Source organism: Oculina patagonica, chromosome 8, assembly GCF_052425735.1.
Source record: "Oculina patagonica isolate OP01 chromosome 8, crgOcupat, whole genome shotgun sequence".
NCBI classification, from domain to species: domain Eukaryota; kingdom Metazoa; phylum Cnidaria; class Anthozoa; order Scleractinia; family Oculinidae; genus Oculina; species Oculina patagonica.
In genome coordinates, this window is record NC_135765.1 from 2,302,384 (window position 1) to 2,324,959 (window position 22,576).

A 22,576-nucleotide genomic window follows, 5' to 3' on the forward strand; every position below is an offset into this window, starting at 1 on the left:
ACTAAATGCAGGCTAATTAGATTACGGCTCTGTAAATATTGTCTGTTTCTAAGACGTTTTGTTACTTAACGAAATAGCCTTTGTGCATTTTTTAAGGCCGACAAGCAACTTTGTTTTTTTATTTCGCTCACTGATACTTAAAATGCTCTTAAACGTTTCTGCGTGTTAAAGTTTCAACAAGTTTGCCACTGTTGCAATTAGTACATTTTGAACGCTCGCTTACTGTATCCGAGCCTTTTAGTTTGAAGTTTTGTTGACCGGTTTTGTGTATTCCTTTAATTGGACAACAAAACGTAGTACCCGTTGATTAGAAATATTGAAAATACTCGATTTTTGTTTTATGTACTGTAAAAACGAAAATTAACTGATTTACAGGGTTAAAATAAAGGGGGGAAAGGGCTTACATAAAAAACAACAACAACAGGAACGAATCATAACTCTGAGAAAAGTGTGTTGGTTCCGGTTTCACTTTTCTCATAGTCTCCTGTAACATCATTCACAGAGATACCAGAGATGTATGCAGCTCGTTTTTGTGCGAAAAAAAAAACTTCAAAAAAAGTCCAGGCTCATCATATGGCTAGATAACATCAGTAACTTTTATTGCGCGCGTGGAAATAGATTTTATATCGGGTAAAAACGCCGGCTATGAAACATGAGACTCGACTTCAGAGAAAAACTTATGTACCTCAGTAAACAAACAATTCGCGGCAAAAATTGCAGCATATTGATGATCTCTTCAGAAAGAGAGATAATACACTTTAAGATTTCAGGGATCCTATCAAAGTAAACTGGACTTATGAACCTTAAGTTTTAAAGTAAAAATAAAAAAAATTATATTATCTTTGGCATCTGTGCTATTTGTTTTATGAAGACAAACAAAGCAAAAACTGGCCTTCCGCTTGTCTGTGAGAAAAGTCGCGTATTATTGCCAGTGTTTTGAATTCTTATCACCCACAATCTTGTACGTTTTACTTCCTTTAAACCAGTATTTAGCATGCAGCTTATATCAAGAAAGTTTAAAGTTTTAAATTCACATATTTTCGGGCGGGAGCAATGTATTTATAATGACGCACGCGATCGTCTAATGCAGTCTTCACGTTCACGGCCGGAGAAAGATTTACAACTTCCTTCCTTCGTACTTTCTCGCATAGAAATCTCCTATCAGGGACCGCGCAGGAAGAATTTGAGTGGGGGGGCTGAAAGTCGAAGCCTGAAGTGAGTAAACTTAGGGGGGGGGGGGGGGTCCGTGGAGGTATGGGGGCATGCTCCCCGAGGAGAAAATTTGGATTTCAAATTCACTTTAATAGCGGAACTTGATGCATTTGAAATTTAAACGTTCGGCGCTTGAAAGGTTTTGGTAAAAGTATTGCTTGAAATAACAAAAAAAAAAAAAGTTGGGTAAAAACACATTGCTCCACAAAACGTTCGATAAAACTACTTACTGATCCACCCTGACTACTCATGAACCTTTCTCGGGTTTCCGGGTATGTTGAAGTACCGGCAAATGAGATGTTACCAGAAGGAATGAAAACAGAAAAGGCAATTTCACTTAAAATTATGTTTCAAAATCAATTACCTTTAGAATGGGCTTGAAAACAAACCGTATATTCGATTAATTTTTTTCATGACTATTGCGGAAGGGATTGCGTGACAAGCAACTTTGTCAACATGTAATCGGAGCACAACAGTTGTCTGGTTGATGTTTAACGGCCGACCATGAACGTTAACAACAACTGACAACGGGCCAGCATTTCGGTCGAGAAATCAAAGGGTTGACACAAGAAGGGTATATTTATTCGACGGCTGTTTAACAGGAGATGGGAATGTGATGGCAGACCTGAGAGCAGTTTTAAAGTTGAATGTCAACACGGAGATGTGCTGAAGTTGTCGACGGCACGCTTGGGAATATTCGATGAAGATGGCGATAGAATTCGAAATTCGCCTTATACTCGATATTTGGAAGATATAGTGTTCAAGATGATCTTAACAGGGAGCTTCTGCTGAAGATTACATCTAAATAGCATTAGAAACAAGAGGGAAGACTAAAAAGAAGACGTTTTGGACTGTCTGGTCGGAAGAATGTACTGGCTATTGTTTACATTTCAGTGACAGGTAATTTTGTAATTATAAGTATTTTGAGAGCGTTTACACTCAGCGCTTATAGAGAGCCCGAAATAAATTTTTACACCAGGTTTTAGAACGGCATTTCCCCTTTCAAAATATCTGAGTTTCAAGTAATTTGGAGTTTTACCGGGTAGGGAAATTGTCTCTCGAAAAAGAGCGCCAAATTAAGAATTTCGAGCAACCGAATTTTAGTAATTTTCAGCGGCTCGTCGTGACCTTGAAAATTAAATTAGAAAAGAAAGTTTGGACTCAAATGACTTATAAACACTTCAATAGTACATTTCTAGGCTCAAAAACGGGGTTTCGTTTAATGCGAATGACCCAGTGCGAAGTTTACGACACGGTATGAGTCATGTTTATTCTATGTGTTTTAGAAGACACGGGGGGGTCATAACCGTTTTGTAAGTTTTTGACCGGATCAAGAAATATTTGAAGAAAAAAATCCCACCACGTTTCTAGGCCTACCATAGGCTTTCTTTGGGCAACATATCAAGAATTTTGATTTTACATTTTGTACCACTGCCCGCTCGGTCTGAGTAGAAATTTCTTCTTAAAATAATACCGAAAATAACAGGGTAAGCATAACAGGGTTTTATCCAGGGCGGTAGAGTTTTAGTCCGCCACCGAACGTCGATAAAATAGTGGCCTTTCTTGAAAGTTCCCGAAAGTTGTACGATGAGTATTTTTGCTTCTCGCTAACACAACAACAGCGGTGAAAAGATAACAGGCTCAGAGCTGGTAATCCATCAGTACTTTCGACTGTGCTTTCGTTGTTCCTTTGCCTTCGCTTATTTCGAATATTTTTGGCAGTTTTCTCCAAGGTAAGTGAAGTTGTAACTATTTATTCGAAGTATCAGTAGCAAAATCTTATGACTTAAGCTACTTATCAGAAAATAAGAAAGCTGTGTAGTGGTTTGCTTTCTAGGAAACAGACGCTGCAATTCACCTCGGTGATGACACCGAGTTGTGATGTGTCAGCTCAGCTGCTTTGCTTAATTAACAGATTCAACTTCTCTCTGCATACAAACTTGTTAGACTCAATAATATACCAAATTCCCATTGGCCACTAAGCCCCTGCATTGACAAGATGAATGCAGACTATTTCAAGTTGTTAAGCCATTTTTAAAATAACTGTTGAGTTACTTTACAAACCCCAAAATTTCTTTCAACACATCTATTATATTTTGTGATTGTAAGCGGAAACAAAAAAACTGTTTTTAATGGACTGGTATCAAAATGCTTAAAATGACTACATTTCAGTTTAAAAGTCGTTTGTTACTGTTAGAGTATCTACTAGATATACATTTTACTCTATTTTGGGATTCATTAAAGACCTTTAGCCACTTCGCTTGGCACAATCAAAAGGCTTTACCGTTATTCTTCTCTTATGCTTTAGAAAGATGGGTTGGTACAAGCAGATCAGGTTTCATCAGCTTGAGCAATGTCATACATTTTCTGCATGGACAGACCTCAAATATCAAGAGAATATGAAAACATAATATCATACTTCCCACTCCTTGCCTCAAGCTTTCCCTGCCTCTGCCCCCCCCCCCCCCCCCATATCACCCCACCCTACCGAACGCACTCCCCTAATTTCCAATTACTACTAGTATATACATGTTAATATGATCAAAATATGCATGTCATAAATAAAATCCAAAGTACCGCATGTTTGATAACCTCAAATAGGGTCAAAAAATAAAATACTTTTAAAATGTTTGCCAAACTCAAACTTTCCTTTCTACAGGCAAAAATATTGACATAACGTGGACCGTAAAGAACTATGGGATGGGTATTACTGCGCATGATTCGTGGTCCGACAGAGTCTACCTTTCCAAGGATGACAAGCGAGGTTGGTATCCAACTGAAGCTTTCTATACATAAACCGCCGCGTGAAACTTTGCTGTGCGACCCTGGCCACGGTTGCATTTTGGCTTTCAGTTTGTGCTCTATCATGCCGATGTCGCTTTTCGACGCTTTAAGTGTTTTACGTAGTATCAGCCTTGCCTATTTCATTTCTATTTATATTGTTGGCTGGTTAGATCTTTCAAAGATCGTACGTAAACCACCAGCATTTTAGTTCGCGGTCCCATGTTTCATTAGTACACCTTTTTTCCATCTACCCGGGAATATGTCCTGCGTACCGAACTAAAAACGCAGGGGTGTTTAAAGGATACAGCTTGATATAGATGAACACTATGAAAACGAGTGTTCAATTTAACTGCTCATATATCTACTTTTAACCATTTTATTTACGTCTTTCACTAATCTACAAACGTGAGGGACTCCGGGGATCGGCGGGGAAGAGGGGGAGGGAGGAAGGGGGTCTAAAACTCCCTCAAAAAGTATTGTTCATTTTGAATTTTTCCCTGTAACCCCTGAGGGAGCCTCAAACTTAGAAAAAGACACGTTGTCAAACGTGTGAGATCTAGACCAAACTAAACAATCTTGTTTTCCTCCGGTTTAGACTGGTCTGACAGGCTCTTGGGAACTTTTTACCATCGTGGCGTGCTGTCAGTTGGTGCAAGCTATACGCGAAAGCAGCACGTCAGGCTGCCAAACGCAATCTACGGTGACTTCTTCATTTTGGTAATGACGGACTTTTATAATGGTGTCTACGAGCATAATGACGAGGACGACAACCTTAAAACGCAGGTAATCAATCAATCAATCAATCAATCAATCAATCAATCAATCAATCACTCATTCACTCAATCAATCGATCAGTCAGTCAGTCAGCCAGGCAATCAATCAATCAATCAATCAGTGAGAAAGGGGCTACGCTCGCGGCTTATACCCCAACCCCGAACCATACGGTCTAGGCTTACACGGTAAGACCCGTCATCCCAGAAGGGAATGGGTAGGATTGAATCACGATAGTTTTGTTTGCTAAATGTTAATATATCTGTATTATTTTAAGTTTTAAGAACACCTCTTGCTTCAAGAAATGTTGTCTTTTTCATAGATGTTGAAAATTTCCTTAAGCCCTCCCCCGGATCTTGTGGTGAGTTCAATCACAACATTGAAGAGCTACTACACGGGGGACACAATGAAGATTCAATTTACTGTGTCCAACGATGGACTCGGGGAGCCGTTTTATTATTGGTGGAGAGATCGTGTGGTAAGTTGGGAACGGAGAAAAATGTAGAGTACTTTCTTCCAAGTTCTTTTTTAGCGTATGTTTTACTTTTAAAAATCACTTATTTCCAGACCATCACCCACCTTGCATCGATGAAGCGTGAAGTTCTTGGCACCACCAGTTTTTCAGGTTTGTTTCCTCCGGCGTCGATGTACACAAGGACTGTAAATCACGTGATTCCTCCTAGCTGGCCCACTGGGCAATACAACATCACTGTATACACGGACTATTACAACAACGTATTTGAATTTATCTACAATGATAACAATCAAGAGACTGCACAAGTAAATGTCACGCAAAAGCTACCCGATCTTGCCGTGACGCATGTCAACGTTTCGACAACCGCTGACACCGTCCAAGCCTATATGAGGATCTCTTTTTCAGTGGAGAACGTTGGAGCGGGAGAGACGACGGAGGCGCCGTGGTTTGACGCAGTTTACATCTCGCTGCACGTGAATTTCTCTCAGAAGAATGCATTGTGGTTGGGAGATTTCCGTCACAGCGTCAACTTGGATCCAGGGAAAGGATACAGTATGGATACAGCGCCGATAAGAGTCAACAGGGATGTATTTGGTCAGCGATACATTCACGTGATAACAAGCGCGTATGCAACAGTCACGGAACAAAACGTAAAGAGCAACATCAGAGCTTCTGGAAATGTGACCGTCCCACAAGTTGTGCCGGATCTTGTCGTGACAAATTTCACTTTGATGTCTGCCAAGAAAACCCTGCTAAGCGATTCTGAAGTATCGTTGAGCTGGACAGTTGAAAATAACGGGACAGGGAGCACCTTGCTGAAATCCTGGCACGACACGGTTTATCTGTCAAGTTCCCCAGCTATAGAAAGTAACTCGACCAAGTTGACGGATGCGTTTTTCTATAGACAAACACTTAACCCTGGGCAAACATACATCCAACTTTCACTTATAAAGTTGCCGTCAAACATGACTGGAAACTACTATCTCGTTTTGAAAGTCAATGAGGGCGGCTCGTTGGTTGAAAAAGACACGCAGTCGAACAACTTAGCCTGGACGCGTGTAGAAATTCTTCCAGCACCATTACCAGACTTAGCTGTCGTTGCTACGTCTTTTGTTTTTGAAGATAAACGTCGTTTTCTGACAGTGTCTTGGAGCGTGGCAAACTTTGGTAGCTGGAAACGCACACCTTTTTCCTGGATAGACAGAGTTATCATTTCGTCGTCAAGAGGCAACATCCGTGGCGAAGGTGCTCATGTTTTAGTCTCTCAGAGCGTGAATGCTAAATTAGATAAACAACAAGAGTACAAGCTGTCCGCTGCGTTACATATTAATAGCAACATCAGAGGAAAGTTTTACGTGCACGCAGTAACAAACGCAGATAAGAGCTTATCAGAAGTTCCAGGCCTTTCAAATAACATCGGTGTGGCAAGCCAGATTCTCTCTGTTCCTCCTCCCCTAGCGGCTAGGTTAATCCTGACTATTATTTCAAGTTTGCCGTCTCAGATCACCTTAGGAACTCCTTTCTCAATCGCTTTTCGCGTACAGAACGTGGGGTCTGTAACAACGAAGAAAACGTCGTGGACTGATGTGCTATATGCTTATAGAAGGAAAGGAGCGAACAGGAAAGAGGTCATTGAGAGCGGGACAAAGTTAGAGGAGTTTCCCCACATTGGCGCCTTAGCAGCTCAATCGTTCTATGAAGTAAGGTCAAATGTTACAATTCCCCACGGATTTGGCTCTTCGGCTTTGATCTATGGTTTTGCTGATATCCACAGTCCCCATACGCCAGACATAAGTGAAGGAAATAATGTCACACAACCCAATGTCACACATCCCAATATCACACAACCTAATGTCACACAACCCACAGTGACACCCACAGCGCCGACCGGCATAATTATCACAGAAGGTCTTTTGCCAGATTTTCAAGGGTCACTGGGAAACACTAAGTTGCAAACCCGTGGTGGCCAGCCTTTAAATGTGACTTTCAATGTAACAAACAGAGGGGAATTTGCCGCTCAGGGCGCGTGGTACAATGCTCTGTATCTCAGCCAAGACTTGCTGATCGATCCATTTGACCAGAGACTTGCCACTGTGAAAGCAACTTATCTTTTCGTGAACGCCACATTGTCCTTGAGCGCTGAGGTTTTCATTCCCTTTGAGACTCTTGATTCTGAGTATTACTTGTTACTGTCAGTGGACAGCAAAAACACCATCTGGGAGAGTGATGAGCAGAACAACGAGGCTTCTCTGCTGATCAGGATCAACAAGACATTCAGCAGCGACTTAGCTGTTTTGTCTGTTTCCTCATCCAGTGGCCAATTCTATTATGGCGATGGTAAGAAAAATTCTTAATCTAACACTTTCTTCAAGTTAAGACTAACAGCGTAGTTTGACCCGTCATTAGGGCTTTCGCTTCTGTTCGATGTTAGTGCAAAGGGCGCGCCTTATTCCTTATTTTCAAAGTGATATTAATCTCAAGACAGGATCACGCAGATAAATTTCTAAAACCGTGTCTCATATTCCGCCTTATGAAAAACAACCCTATACAGCTTATTTGGAAGACATATTTCGATAGATGACTAAATAATATTTTGTTATCACTAGATTTTTCAATAACATTCAAAGCTGCTTGCCTGAGTCTCAGCAGAAACCCTTAACCTGGGTCTTAGCTATATCCTAGGATTATGTCGAAGGATCATTTTTTACGAACCAGTAACTACTCTTTACCAACTTTTCAGATGTCACAGTGGACTGGAAGATCAGAAACAATGGAAGTCGACGAGCCGAGGGTTACAAATGTGATACCGTTTACTTATCTCAAGACGATGAATGGCAGATAGAAGACGTTAGAATAGGAAGTCCGATCTGTTCTTACGTCACTCTTGAACCTTACAATGGAGGAGCCAACCCAGACAGGTCTTACTCTATAACAAACCAATTGCCGCTGACAAGCTTGGGGGGATATCGCAGCCTCGTGAAAACCAGAAGTAACATTCTAGACCAGAGCCACCAGAATAACATCGCTGTTGGGCCGAAGAATTTAAATGTTTCATTTCCAAGACTTCCGTTGGATGGCTGCATTGATTTCACCCTAAAACAAGGAGAGGACTCGTCTTATATCATCGACAACGTCCCGGATGAAAAGACTCTTATTGTATCTGTAAATAGCAGCAGTGCTGATGCGTTCCATGAACTATTTGTCAGGCACTCTAAACCCGCAACCGCTTACCAGTACGATGGTGGCTCAACGTTTGCTCTGTCAGCTGACCAAGAAGTGGTGATTCCCGAAACGATTGCTGGGAAATACTATGTTCTGATGCGAAGATACGATTCTTCTTCATCCGCCCTCACTAACAAAGCATCACAATTGTGTGCACGTATTGGCAAGTTCAAAATCCTCAGTGTATTTCCCAATCAAGTAGCTTCACTTGGAAATGCCACTCTGCGCTTTAAAGGATCTCTGTTTGGACAAAACCTGGAAGCTTTTCTCGTGAATTCCTCTGCGGAGGAAAAATTCATCAAAGCAGAAAAGGTTTATCGAATGAGTTCTACTGAAGTATATGCCACTTTTATAACTAAAAATCTAACTATTGGTGCAACCTTTGACGTTAAGCTCATTAACTCAGAGTCAAAAGAAGAGGCCTTTTTAGAGCGTTCTTTGGTTATAATCCGCGGTGAGCCTGGATGGCTGGAAACACACGTAGACTTCCCAGAAGCGTTGCTGGTGGATTCCCCTGGCGTGATAACATTGACGTATGAAAATGCTGGCGACACTGATATTCTAAGCCCTCTGTTGTCACTCAGTATTGGTGGAGGACAAGCACAATTTCGTCCTGTCCAAAAGGATAGAGAACCTGCCCAGTTCTCTTCCGCCGTTATGTTTTTAGCTCAACCCATTCAAGGCCCAGCAGGTATTTTGCCTCCGAGGTCTTATGGGGAAGTAGTATTTGATACCCAGTCAGCTGGAAGTAACGTAGCGAAAGAGACATTCAGACTTCAGATGTTGGATGAGAACGACGAACCACACGCTTATATAAACAGCAGCAAAGATCTGAAGCCGGAGTTTTTGAGCAATGAGCTGTGGGCTCCAGTTTGGGAAAACTTCATGACCTCTGTTGGAAGGACTGCATCTTCTTTCCAGCGCAGAATGTCAGCGGTCAGTACCTTGCTGAGCATGTCAGGAAGGAGAGTCAACTTGTTGACTGATCTTGTCCAGTTTCAACTTGATATGGCCAATGGCAAACTGTCTGGTAGGTTTGATGTTCTTTACATATTTTAAAGAAAAAAAGTTTTCAAAAGCAGACAGTATTTTGTCTTAAACAGGTAAACAGTTGTGAACCCTTTGAACTGGCTAATATATGTAAGCTTCTTCACTATTAAATTAAAACTGCAAAATGTGTGACGCGCGTGAAATGAGCGTGTCTGTCTCTCAATTTTCCGCCTTTGCATCAAGATAACTTCGAACTTTACGTTCAGAACCTCTTGTATATTAACATTAACTCCATTTTTGCACGTCTAAGTGCTCAGCTTTATGAACCAAAAAAACCCAGATATATTCCAAAGGACACAAACATTCAGACATTTTATTATATGGCTTATTTGCTTAAAGCCTTTTTAAGATGTTTGTTGTGTACAATAGATGCACGTGTCTTGCTTTGACCTTATGTTTTACCTTAAAGGTGACCCACTCTTAGCACAGGATGACTTAAGGGACCAATCTTCATTACGTGGCGCACTGCCTTTAGTATTGCAAAGAACCTACAGTCCACTTCTTTCTAAACGAAGAGACAAGGGCGCTTTTGGAATTGGATGGATGGCAGCGTGGTGGTAAGAAAGCTTCAAAAGAAGTCATAAAATCAATCTAAACAGTTAGTTAGGGAACAATCGTTTTAGATGACGAAAACAGCAACAATCGTTCTTCACTCACGATTAGTTAACGGTGCTCACGCAGAAATTAAAGAAATGAACCTGGTCCAAATAGCTGGAGCTTATCCCGGTTTCCGTATCATAAAGCGACTAGGAATATTGCTACTCCCCTCTGAATGGGATGCTAGTCCATCGCAGGGTTACCCCCAGCAGTAAATTCGCCTGTACCCATTTATACACCTGGATGGAGAGAAACACTATGAGAGTAAAGTGTCTTGTCCAAGACTTGTTCAACCCATAACCTTAATAAGCACCAGGGATGTGCTAACTTCGGTTCATCATCATTTTTATTCTGATTGTGTTCTTGCTTTTGTCCCTTCACCAAATTAGGGAGGCTCGAGTAACACAAATTACAGCAGAAAAAATTAAGATTGTTCGTTTACGTGAAGAGCTAGTATTTGAAGTAGACACGGCTGGACTTTATGTGACACTTGATGGAAAGAAGGTCACTGTTAACAACACAGGTAAAAGGCGTCTGTTGTTTCTCTGTTGGTTCGATACTCAAGATACTCAATTTTATAGAAACTACAGTGGTATAGTTATTGGTAGCAAATCCATAAAAAATGGTATCCATACGTGTGATATCATTTTTGACCAATCAGCTCGAAGAGTTTCCATGTTTTAATGCCCAATAAGCCAAAGTTTATCGATATTAAGTCGAAACATCTTCGGATCTTCCTCGGCAATCTTCGGTAATATTCGTAAATCTTTGGAAAATATTCGGAAAAATTCGTACGACCTTCGGATAACATTTTGAAAATTTTCGGAAATCTTCAGAAAATCGTCAAAAAACATCGCAATTAGTAAATTTATATAATATAATAAACAGAATAAAACATGGGTACTTGGAGATAATAAATTTATCTTCTCGTGTTGAACACTCGAAGATAAATTTCATATCTCCGTGCAACCATGTATTATCCTCTATGTAAAACTCATTTATACATTTGCTACACTTATCTTACTATTTTTTCTTTGACTTTGTTCCCAGAACTTCATTTTACCGACTCCAGTATCTCTACCGTGTTTGTTTTAGATTCCGTCATGAAACATCTAAAACAGATCCAAAGAGGGAACGAGACAATCACAATCGAGTATTCGCAAAACAGATCCTCGACTTTCAGGCATTCGTCCGGAGGAAAAATCTCTGTGAAATACAACGACAATGGACTTGTTCGAGAGGCTCAGTTTGAAGATGGATCTGGTAAAAAACAAAGATGGTAAATATATCTTTGACTGGCTTGAATTGTATTGATAATTGTTATTAGTAGAAACTGAGCTGTGTTCTATTGACAATCTGCGAATCATATTGCTTCTCCCACTGTTTTCTATTTAACAAATAGATTCCATTTTGCCGTGCGTCTGTTCAGTTATAGATCGCAGATGACGACAAAATGTGGTATGAACAAAAGAAGTGGCCCACGAGCCGCTAGGCGAGTGGGTCACTGATGTTCATACCACATTTTGACGTCTTCTGTGATCTATAACTGAACAGACCCAGGGCAAAATGGAATCTATTTGTTTTATATAATAATACAAGACTTCAGCACACTTCAGTGTGAGCAATGCCGCTACCGATGAGCTAAGTTGTTTTCATTTCACTATTAAGTTTTCGTTAATAGGAAGCACTGTTAATCCGATTAAATAAAGAGAAAAATGGTCCATTGAAAGTCAATGAAAAAACTAACCTTTATTCCGATTTGGAAAGTTGTTCAAATCTGTAAGCATTAACCTAAGCTTTCAACCGCAATTCATTTGTTTCCCGTGGCGTCGTCCAACTGTACAACATCGGTCAAACTTTCATACAGGATTTCGGATAATTTCTCGAATAATTCACTGTCTTCTTCAAGCTTGTTTCGTCCAGTTAAATGCTTCGAAAGGTGAACGATGCTTGGCGTATTATTTCTCACTTAAAATTTGTAATTAAGCTGAACTTTTTTGCTTTGTTGTGCCCCGCAAGTTTGAAATACTTTGCCGACAACTTTAATTTGGACTATAAACTCTGATCACGCGCGCGAGTCACACCACCGCGTGACGTCATCTATGTGTCTGTACTCTAATAGATCATAATAAGAACCAATCAAAATGCGCATAGAATTTAGGTTATTATATAATCGCTGATAGAAAACGATCGCGCGCTCATTGCTCACTTAGAGATTAATTTTTCTTCATTTTTGGCTTATAAGTACGTAAAATTGTAGGTTTTTGGACTGCAGTCCTTTAAGAGTTTCTACTAAAACAATTAGACAACTCGCCCTTGTTTTCTATGAGCGATAGTCTGCGCCTCGTTGACTATTCGCTCATAGAAAACTTGGGCTCGTAGTCTAATTGTTAATTACAGTCAACTCTCGCCTTGCGGACACCTCGCTATTACGGACACTCCGTTATTACAGACAGGAGTTGAACTCCCGCTACTACGGACTTTCTCTATTGCGGACACCAAATTGTGGTCACGAAGGTGTCCGTTATAGTGAGAGTTGACTGCATTCTGATGTTCACAAGAATGCCAAGGTATATTATCTTAAGACACGTTATTTTTATCTGATAATCCTGATTTAAATGACCCAAACCCGCTTGTTAAACAAAACATTGCGATATTTGTCAACGCCGATATACATAGTTTTACTAAACTAAGTATCACCCCCGTTTAGAGAATTTAAATCTTACTATTGTAGCCACAATCCCCTGGTGGAAATCAGCTCAGTTGCTCAATTGTACTTATTTAGTTGACAGACGAAGCAAGCGTGCCTAAATGAAGTTTTACCTTTGTCTGTTTTGTCTGTGCGCACATGAGCAAAAAAAAATATGGTCGCGCGACCATCCGGATGTCTAGTAATTAACTCCGTGATAGGAATAGTTTTTAGTTGGCATGCGTGCGGGTGGGGAGGGGTGTTTTCTTTATCTGCGGTGGACTAACAAAATATTGAAATGCTTTTAGCTCCTTTAAGCTACGAAAACTGGAGTAAAGTGCCGGATTTTTTAGGCTAAACCACAGTCGTGCTTAAGAATTAGTAACGCTTTTCTCCGTATTTTTTGCCAGTTTCTACACATATGACTGGGATACAACGGCACTAGTGTCTGTCAGCGTGGGCGAAGAAACTACCTGCTATACGTACAGCTCTGACGGCGACCTTACACGTATCGTCTACCCTACTTCGTCTACTGTCAAGTATTCCTGGAACCAGCAAGGGCTCCTGAGTAATATAACAGGTTTTAACAAGGATAACGAGTTCATCCAGGGAGTGTATTTCTCGTACGACTGGAATGGTAAGGTTACTATGTCCAGACTTCCACAAGGCGACTCGGTCGTGCTCGTGTTTAATGAAGAAGCGAGGATGATGAATGTAATTGGCGGTGGTTTTAGCGATGTACGGTTCGAGAGTGTTAGAACTGATGACGAAGTTGTGCGTATCACAAGGCAAGGAGATCAGGTACTGACATTCCTGATTGGTCGTTGAAATTCTTGCACAAGTGTACTTGCTTCATTCCCTTAATTGGATGTATAGTGTGACATACAATTTGTCAACGTGCGCGTATATTAATAAGTGTTGTCAAAAACTGATTGTCTCCCAAACTGAAAAGAAGAAAAATTAACACAAATCCTGACGCATTTACGCTTTTTTGCCATGCTTGGCACTGTTCACCGTATTTACTCGATTGAATATCGTGTGCCTCTCTATAAATGGTGTTTTTGTTGCGGAACGTATTCGGGGGGGGGGGGGGGGCGACGCTTACTCAAGGGCTGCACCTTTAACAAATCATGACATTTGTAAAGGATAACAAGAGAGAGGGTATTGAAATATAGCCACTGCGAACTGAAAGGCTTTGTGTGCCAGGCGAATAAAGTTCCGAGGACGGTTTAGATGAGTCTTACAGTACTTTTATTGCGCCGCTTTGTTGTGAATGAATGCGGTGCTTATTCGAGGGAGCCGCTCTTAGATATTTAGGCTCTCACATGCAGCGCTTGCCATCCATTACAAGTTTTCCCGGGCTTAGCGTAGTTAAGTTATTGTAGTTAAGAATGTGTTGGTACACCCCTGTTGTTTGTTTTATCAATACCCTTGTCACTTTACAGGTTGTAATGAAAAGAACGTTCAATGAAAAGACGAATATCATGTCTGTAGTAGACGCCAATGACCACGAAACAGAATTCCTCTTGCGGAAAAACGTGGGCATTCTAAACTTGACGGATCCCGATGGCTTCGTTTATCAGAATATTTATGATGACAAAGGCAATCTGGTCGAGTTCAAATACCCGGATGGCAAGACTGAACTCACTGATTATGACAGCTCTGGGAGACTGGTTAAGTTCACTGGTAGAGCTGGGAAGGAAGTAAAGTTCGAGTACGATGAGAATGACAGAATTGTAAGTGTGTGATAGCTTGTTGGTGACACTTATTAAATCAAATCAAACCTGAAAATAACAGTTTCCATATGTAGAAAAACAGCAAAAAGATAATGATAAGAAACAGAGGTGGTAAAGAATGAGAAAGAATGTGATGGATTGCGTACAACAAATGTGAAGTACACAGGCGTAAAATCCAGTTTATGAACGACAATGGCAAGGCCATTATAGTTATGTTTTATACAACAGACAAGAAGTCTTGGCGACGTTCGCGCTAATTGTTTATGCGCATCTTTGCATGCTGCACACGTAATTCATGTCGCTAGGTTGGGTTGGCGTTCCACTAGCTTCGCTTGCAATTCGCTCTCTTAAATGATCGGTGACCCCTACTTTTTTCTTAACCGATCAATTTTGTTAATTAATATCTACGTTTTGCGAGAAAATGAAAAGGAATCTATCGAGTGGAAATTTCACTTTTTTTGTCACACTGACAGTTTGAATTCCGCATTTTAATTTTTCCTTTTTGCCGTACGACAGTTTCAAATGCGTTTTTCCAGAGTTTAGTTTTACAAAAAAATGTGGCAAAACTAGGAATTATTTACGCTACAGACGCACTTCTACAAAATGTGACTAAGATCGTTAGCCTCCGTTTATTCATCTTTGATATTTTTAACTTTAAGCCCTGTAAACCATGCTGAATTACGTGCGCCAATTGTCAAAATCACCCTATTATAATGCCAAAATGCACGCACGGCAACCTAGATGTTATATTTTTGCTCACATTTCTACATTGGCTACAGAGCTTGAAATAGATTTTTCTTCACCGAATTTCGATCAGACGGACTTCAAATTAGAGTAGTGTAGAAGTTTCATTGACCAATGTCATCGTCGGTAATTTACCACTTTTACCCTCTCGTTATGTCTTGGCGTGCCACTTAGCTTTTTCGACTTTTCCACCCTCAGGAACTTGTGAAAGGAGACCCATCCCTTAGTTGTTTTGTATACGTGTAGCTACAGCCAGCAGCCAGGCAGCGAACCATAATATTCTGGGCTTTGGATAATACTTTTGCACCGAAGATCTGGGTCATTGCAAAACTAGCTTTGACTAATGCTACGTCATAGCCTCGATATCATTCCTAACCCTTCAAGATTGCGGCCGTCGGTGTTCGAAAGCGATAATTTTGAACGATTTCAAAGCCCTCTTACAAAAAATCAAGGCCGCGCTTCATCAAACGACAACTATTTTTGAAGTCCTGAATTCATGGGCTTTCATTTAAGGTAAAATTTTTCTAAACCCTTGTTTCCCTTGAAATCTCTGTCAATCATTTCTAAGTTGAAACGGCTAATGCGAGTACGCCAGTCCAACAATCTTCGATGTGCTCTCCCCCTTGCGGATTTCCTTAATTTCTTTGAGCAAAAGTAACATCAAAACCGGCCTGTATTTGCAAATCTGTCGCAGATAATAAGCTGTTCACAAGAAACATTTATTGGTTCCACGATGTCCGAATACCTGATACACTCGATTAATTCAAAAACTATAAACACGCCCAATGATCTACTTAAACGGAGATTGTCCTTATGTCCAGGAAAACTTCGAAAATGTCCCAAAGATTTTGTTTCTTCCAACGATGAAACCCGAATAAAAACGAAAATCTACTTGAAATACTTGAAACGAAAAAAGCCTAAATTTACATGTGTACATAAATAATTAAAGCAAAGGGACGAACGGAACTATGCCGGTGGAAAAACAAAAGAAACAAAAGTATATAACAAGTATTCTCACGCATAACATGATGATTAAAACTAATGACTTCAATTCTCTCGTGTTCATAAGCATGTCTTTTTGACTGAGCAGAAGATAATCGATGATAAACTCATCTAAATGCTATTTTCCTAGGTCAAAAAAGATGTTGATGAACTTGGCTCTTCGTTTTTCCTTCATGATGACAACGGAAACATCATTCAAGCAACAAACGATATCGGAAAAATTAACATTGCTTTTGACAAAGAAAACAGACCAAGCAGTGTCACGTATCCAAACGGTCAGCGGATCACTTACCAGTTCAATGGTTTCCAAAGGCGCGTGGCACTAAACGTCACTGGGCTGAGCCTGGCTTACAAGTATGACCGGTTTTACCGGTTATCAGAAGTCGTACGTGTAGACCCAAATGCAAGCGGTAGAGGTGACACCCTATTGAAGGTAGAGTACAACTCACAAGGAATGGTATCTAAACGTGTTCTTGGAAATGGAGCCTATTCTGAATACGTTTTAGATCCAATTAACTTAAAGCTGTCACGAATGGTGAATTATTTTCCGAATGGAAGCATTTCTTCATATTTTAATTACAATTATGACAGGAAAGGGCGTATCATTCAACTTAACACAACATTAGGGAACTGGCATTACAAATACGATGCAGCTTCGCAGCTCGTAGAAACAAAAAATCCACAAGGAAATGTTGTTCGTTACGCCTACGACAAAAGAAAAAACCGAGTTTTCGTTTCACAAGAGTCTGGTAACAAGACGCTGTACGCTGCAAACGAAGTTAACCAGTACACCACGGCAGGGGATTATGACATCAAATATGACATGAATGGAAACATGAAAGGGAAGTCGAACAGAGATGTACGCAATGATAGCATCAAATTTATGTTTAGTGTCGAGGATTTCTTGGTGCAGACTGAAACTCCCAACAAAAGGTAAGGAAGAAATCAGCCCTGACATGACGCCATGGCTGAAATAAAGAGCGGTTTTCAGTTAAGTGTCGTAAACCAGAACCAAAGTAATCATTCAAGCCAATCACAAACAACACAGAAAATCCAGTAAACCAATCAAAACTTGAGCAAAGGCATGTAGTTGCCACGAAGCACGGGAAAACCAACGCGAGCAAGTCACAATTGGTTTTGGTTTTACTTTGGTGCGAGTCACAACGCATAGTAATGCAAAACTAAAGCAAACGTGACTAACTTTCAACAGTCAAGTGAAAACCGCTCTATTGTTTTGGCTATTGCTTTCTTCAGTCAGCGCGAGAGATTGGAAGATCTGGCTGCACGCAGAATGAAAAGTGAAGTTTATCTCTCGGAACATCGATAGGGAACAAGATACGGTACTTAGCAAACGGAATGAGATACTAGTATGACCTGCGTTAACTTGTAATCTATCCAGGGGGATAAACAAAACTTTTAGTCGCTTCGTGCTACTGAAACCATAGTTAAGCTGCACCACCAATGCGCCTTTACCTTAATTAGCCAGCTTTACCTTAATTAGCAGGGAGCTGAGCTCTCTGGTTATTCTTTTTGCCCTTAATTCATGCAAATCTAAAAGAAGAACATGAGCCCGCGATTCAATGGCAAAATCATTACCTTGTGAGAGCTCAACTTTAAAAAACACAAAACCTCGATAAGTTCTGTACCTGAGCCCACGATATGGTTATGTTATACTGGTCAGCGGATACCATGCTTTGACAGCTGTTAGTTGATCATAATATGGATGCGCAGTATCAAAAATTAAGCGGACATTAACCTTTCTGGAGTGCAAGCGTTCGCGATCCTTGCCCCTAGCCTTGATGACCATGAAAAATCTGATTCATGGTTTTCCTATTTCAATGCATGCATGATTGACCTTTTTCCGTGGTTATGGGGCTCCGGTCCGCTTGGGCACCCCGCTTAAAGTGACAAAATTTTCTCTTGCTCTGCTTATAAGCATGTAGAACAACTGAGCGCACTGATGCATTTTACTTCAAGATGCATATGACCGAAGAGATTTTCATCAATTGCAAGTTATTTATTCTCTTGCAGATGTAACTTTGTCTATGACAGCTTGGGAAACTTGTATAAGAAGACATGTGGTCAAACAGAAGTGCAGTACATCATCGACCCGTTTGGGAGTCCAGGAGCTAATATTGTTGGCCAGGTAAAAAAAACATTAAGCGTTTTTCTAATCACTACCGCGAGTGTTTAATCGTATGTGTAAACAATGATAAGTCTATCAGAATTTGAACGAAAAGAACACGCAAGCCTTTCAGTTTTTTTTACTGTCATTTTTTGCTGTTCATGATTATCATACATTTCTTCCAGTGTTACGCCCCGGCCAAAGATCGGACATGCCCAATGAAAATGTTTGAACGCGTTTAGCCAGGCCTGCATTCTAAAAATTTGGTTTATGGTATATTAAGATAATATTTGCTCCTCTGGCAGATTTCTGGTGGAAATGTAATGCATTTTGTTCACAGTGAAGAGCTTGGATTGGTTGCTTTGATTGACGTGAATGGAAATGCGTATTATTACGAGTTCGACGGATTAGGGTAAGAGTGTCGCGTAGCTCTACCAAGCTTAACATTAATGATCATTTTAATTTTTCTTTTGTCCACGAACATGAACAAAACTAACCCAGCAGTGTAAAGTAAGTTTGTCGCATTTGAACCTAGTTACTTGGCAAAGCTAACACAAGTCTCCTGTAACTCAGTGGAGCAATTTAAGAAGAGGTAATTTAAAAGGAGACGTTTCGGGAAAACCCCTTCATCCGCACTTTTTGAAAACTTGTTAATGACTGCAATCCAAAGTGCTGCACAGCAACAATTTATTAATTTTTCTCAGTAGAGTACCCGATCGATTTTTTGTAAGGTCATGGTCGACACCTTTTGGGAGAACTCAAAACATTTCCTGGAAAACCCCTGAGTGAGACTAATCTGGCCGCGGCTAGCTCAAGCTTTTTTGACCCCTGAAAGATACCAAAATGATAAAAATAGAATTTATATTTCTATTTTTCTTCGCAAGTAACCCTAAACGAGACCCACATGGCCATAAATATTGGCGCTTTGCCCGGAACACCCTAAGTGAGACTAAAATCCGAATTCCCCCCCCACCCCCCCCCCCCCCCTTAGCGTTTCTTTATATAGAATTACTTTAGAGGTACTAATGTTGTTTTTACTCGTCTGAGCAGATCTGTCGTAGGAGTACTGGGTCCCAGTGGTAACCGTGTCAATCGCTACAGTTATGATCCGTTTGGTAGATTGTTAGAAATCGATGAACAGTTGCCACAGGACTTCACGTTTATTGGTCAATGGGGAGTGACTGCCGACCGTGAACTTAAAGATATCTACTGGATGCGATCTAGACACTACGATGCACAGCTTGGAAGATTTCTTAGCATTGATCCACTTGGTAAAAGCACCACCGCCTATCGCCCTTTTATTCTCGATTAGCAAAATTCAAAGATTTAAAGAAGAATATCCCAATTTTAACTGTGCGATGATAAAAAACAAACAGTACAACAAGGAAATGCATTGTTGAATAGCTTTAAGGAGGCTCGATGTAGTTTAATTTTTTTATCCCTAGAGTGGTCCTTTTGAAAATGAAAAATTATCTAGGAAGCCAATGTTCGATTTTTGCCAAAATACACCATAATGATCAAATATGACCAAAGTTTAATATTTTACTGGTCACTTAGTCACAGAGGTTATCATAGCAACGATTGTCGTTTTCTTTTGTTTTAAAACAAGATTGCATTGATTTTCTCGAAATCTAGATTGACTATTGGTATTTTTTGATATATTTAAGTATAATGGATTTACTACCTGTAGACAAAATTTAAGAAAATCTGTAAAAGCGTTTTAGAGTAAATCAAGAATGAATTTTTTTTGCCTGATTTTTTTAAAATTTCATACAATGGGCAGTCAATATATTTTAAAAAATTAAAGCAAAGACTCTCTCGCTCTTAGTTATAAGTCTTTGATGGTGTAAATATTTATACTTCATTTCAAATAACTGCGCTCAAATACTACGAAACAATTAAAAAGCGCCTATTTCACATTATAACGTGATTTTTCTGAAAACTTCATTCTTGATTTATTTGAAAACGCTCTTACAGATTGTTCTAAAATTTCGTCAGCAGTTCGTCAATCTAACTAATCTAATACCAAGAGTCAACCTCTGATTCCGAGCAAATCTACCTTGTTCGAAAACAAAACAAAACGACAATCGTTGCTATGGTAACCTTTGTGACTTAGTGACAGGTAAAAAATTAAACTTTGGTCATATTTGATCATTATGGTGTATTTTGGCAAAAATCAAACTTTGACTTCCTAAAAAATTTTCATTTTCAAAACGATCACCCTAGGGCTAAAAAAAACTACATCGAGCTTCCTTAATTTGAATGGTCACTCACACTAGGTTTCATCAAAAGACAAAAAAGTAAAACAAACATCTCCAAATAAAGTACCACTAGCAGAAAGCAGAAGCATTGCCAATATACAAGAGCATGGTAACTTAAACTTTTTTATTTTTTGTTTTCAGGTTTTTCAGGGAAAAGTATTAATCTGTACTCGTACGCAGCCAACAATCCCGTGATGCTCAAGGATCCTAGAGGGAGGTTCGTTCAATTTGGCATGCTCGGAGCCGGAGCGATAATAGGTGCAGGATTGAACGTTGCAGCTTACGTTACAACTCAAATAGGAAATAGGAAAGAAATTTCTTTGGGAGGTATGTATACAAAACAACCGTCAGTAATTTCTACACCCTTATCTTGTGATTTAGTTAAGTGAACACTCACCAGCTTCAGTATTGAGGGAGGTGAGTCTTTCAGGGAGAAGAAGAAGAAATCGAATTTCTCAGAAACTAACAACACAAGGTCGCGTTTTATTGTTTTAAAAATAAATAAATAAATAAACAAATAAATAGCACTTTCTTTGGTCGCGAACTGATCGGTTCCGGGAGCGGGCGGTATTCTCCAATCCGGCCCGCTCACAGCGGGCGGTATCGGTTGCAAGATGAATCGACGAGTGTACTTTCCGCGCGAAATCATTTTGCAGCGTCATTACCTGTACGAACGAACTCATGAAACATTTGCTCTGCAAAATCGAAATAGCCGCTCATCAACTGTTGTAAATGTGAAAAGACAGAATAAAGTGGAATTAAAAGCCTTGAAGTTCTTCTAAAGGCGAGTATTCATTTTTTAATCGACAAAATCAAGTTCTAGTTTCATAGTTGTTTGTGCATTTCGCAATTATTTTCACGTCATTACGGTAAGCTGCGCCGGTTTAAAACTTCAATTTTGAGTAAAAAACTTTCTTTTTATCGGCCACTTTTTTGCCAAAACAAAGCAGCCAAAATAATTCTCGCAATATTGCGCCGTACGCCCAAACTACGTATTTCATTCAGTTTCACTTTCGCACTGTTTATCACAAAGAAATTAACGCAGAACTTATTCATTCGTTAAATACATACTAGTTATGCAACGCTTTCGAGTGGTATACTATGGAATATCCCACGAGTCACTTGTATTTTCTCGGTATACACACGAGCCTTTAGGCGAGTGTGTATGCCAAGAAAATACAAGTGACAAGTGGGATATTCCATAGTATACCACGAGAAAGTGTTGTGTAACTATTTTATACCATGCCATAGAAAATACGCTTACTAAATTTCGTCAAGAATACAGTCGCAGCGCACTATGGGAAGGTTGGGTTGAATACCGTCGAATATACAACGGCTTTCCTGTATTCTGATTGGCTGTATTTTCTATGGCATGGTATAAAAGTGTATATAGCTATACCGAAATTATGTATTTACTACTTCCATTTCTTTAATTGAATCTCTTCAGTGTAAATTAAATATGCTGAACCTTTCTGTGAATACGGTTCATTTAAGCGAGGCGACTATTTATGTTTATTAATTTATTTCGAACTAAATAACAAACAGAATTTTACACTATTGCTATAAACCTGTCGATCGACTCAACATTGAAATGGCGCGCGTATACAAACAAAGATTTTGTGACACAATCTTTCGGGGTTTCTTTTAAAAACAAATATAATAAGGTCCATACAAATTTTCTTAATCCCTCAAGCAATCAGCCGAAAAATGAATACCCCCCCTCCTCCCTCACAAGAAATATCAAAATAAATATCTGTATAATATTACACTTTATAATATAGATAGGAGTCTATGCGCGCTCTGATTGGCTAAAAATCTATGTTTTATCAGAGTTTAATATACAATCTTCGTTCACTGTCCAAAATCCACGCGCGCCATTGGTTAAAATCGATCACGTGATTTTGCTTT

At 39.8% G+C, this 22,576-nt stretch overlaps 1 protein-coding gene across 1 annotated transcript in view; it reads left to right on the forward strand.

The window, feature by feature from the left end:
• LOC144662046 (uncharacterized) overlaps positions 1-22,576 on the forward strand; it is a 77,683-nt gene that overhangs the window by 23,035 nt on the left and 32,072 nt on the right. Inside the window, exons 10-24 of the mRNA XM_078522779.1 lie at positions 3,872-3,976; positions 4,592-4,779; positions 5,090-5,245; positions 5,335-7,579; positions 7,983-9,494; positions 9,924-10,071; positions 10,501-10,634; positions 11,162-11,390; positions 13,211-13,601; positions 14,246-14,536; positions 16,413-17,215; positions 18,314-18,428; positions 18,713-18,819; positions 19,458-19,678; positions 20,810-20,995. Of these exons, the coding sequence (XP_078378905.1) occupies positions 3,872-3,976; positions 4,592-4,779; positions 5,090-5,245; positions 5,335-7,579; positions 7,983-9,494; positions 9,924-10,071; positions 10,501-10,634; positions 11,162-11,390; positions 13,211-13,601; positions 14,246-14,536; positions 16,413-17,215; positions 18,314-18,428; positions 18,713-18,819; positions 19,458-19,678; positions 20,810-20,995 (6,831 nt within the window). The remainder of the gene's footprint in view (positions 1-3,871; positions 3,977-4,591; positions 4,780-5,089; positions 5,246-5,334; positions 7,580-7,982; positions 9,495-9,923; positions 10,072-10,500; positions 10,635-11,161; positions 11,391-13,210; positions 13,602-14,245; positions 14,537-16,412; positions 17,216-18,313; positions 18,429-18,712; positions 18,820-19,457; positions 19,679-20,809; positions 20,996-22,576) is intronic.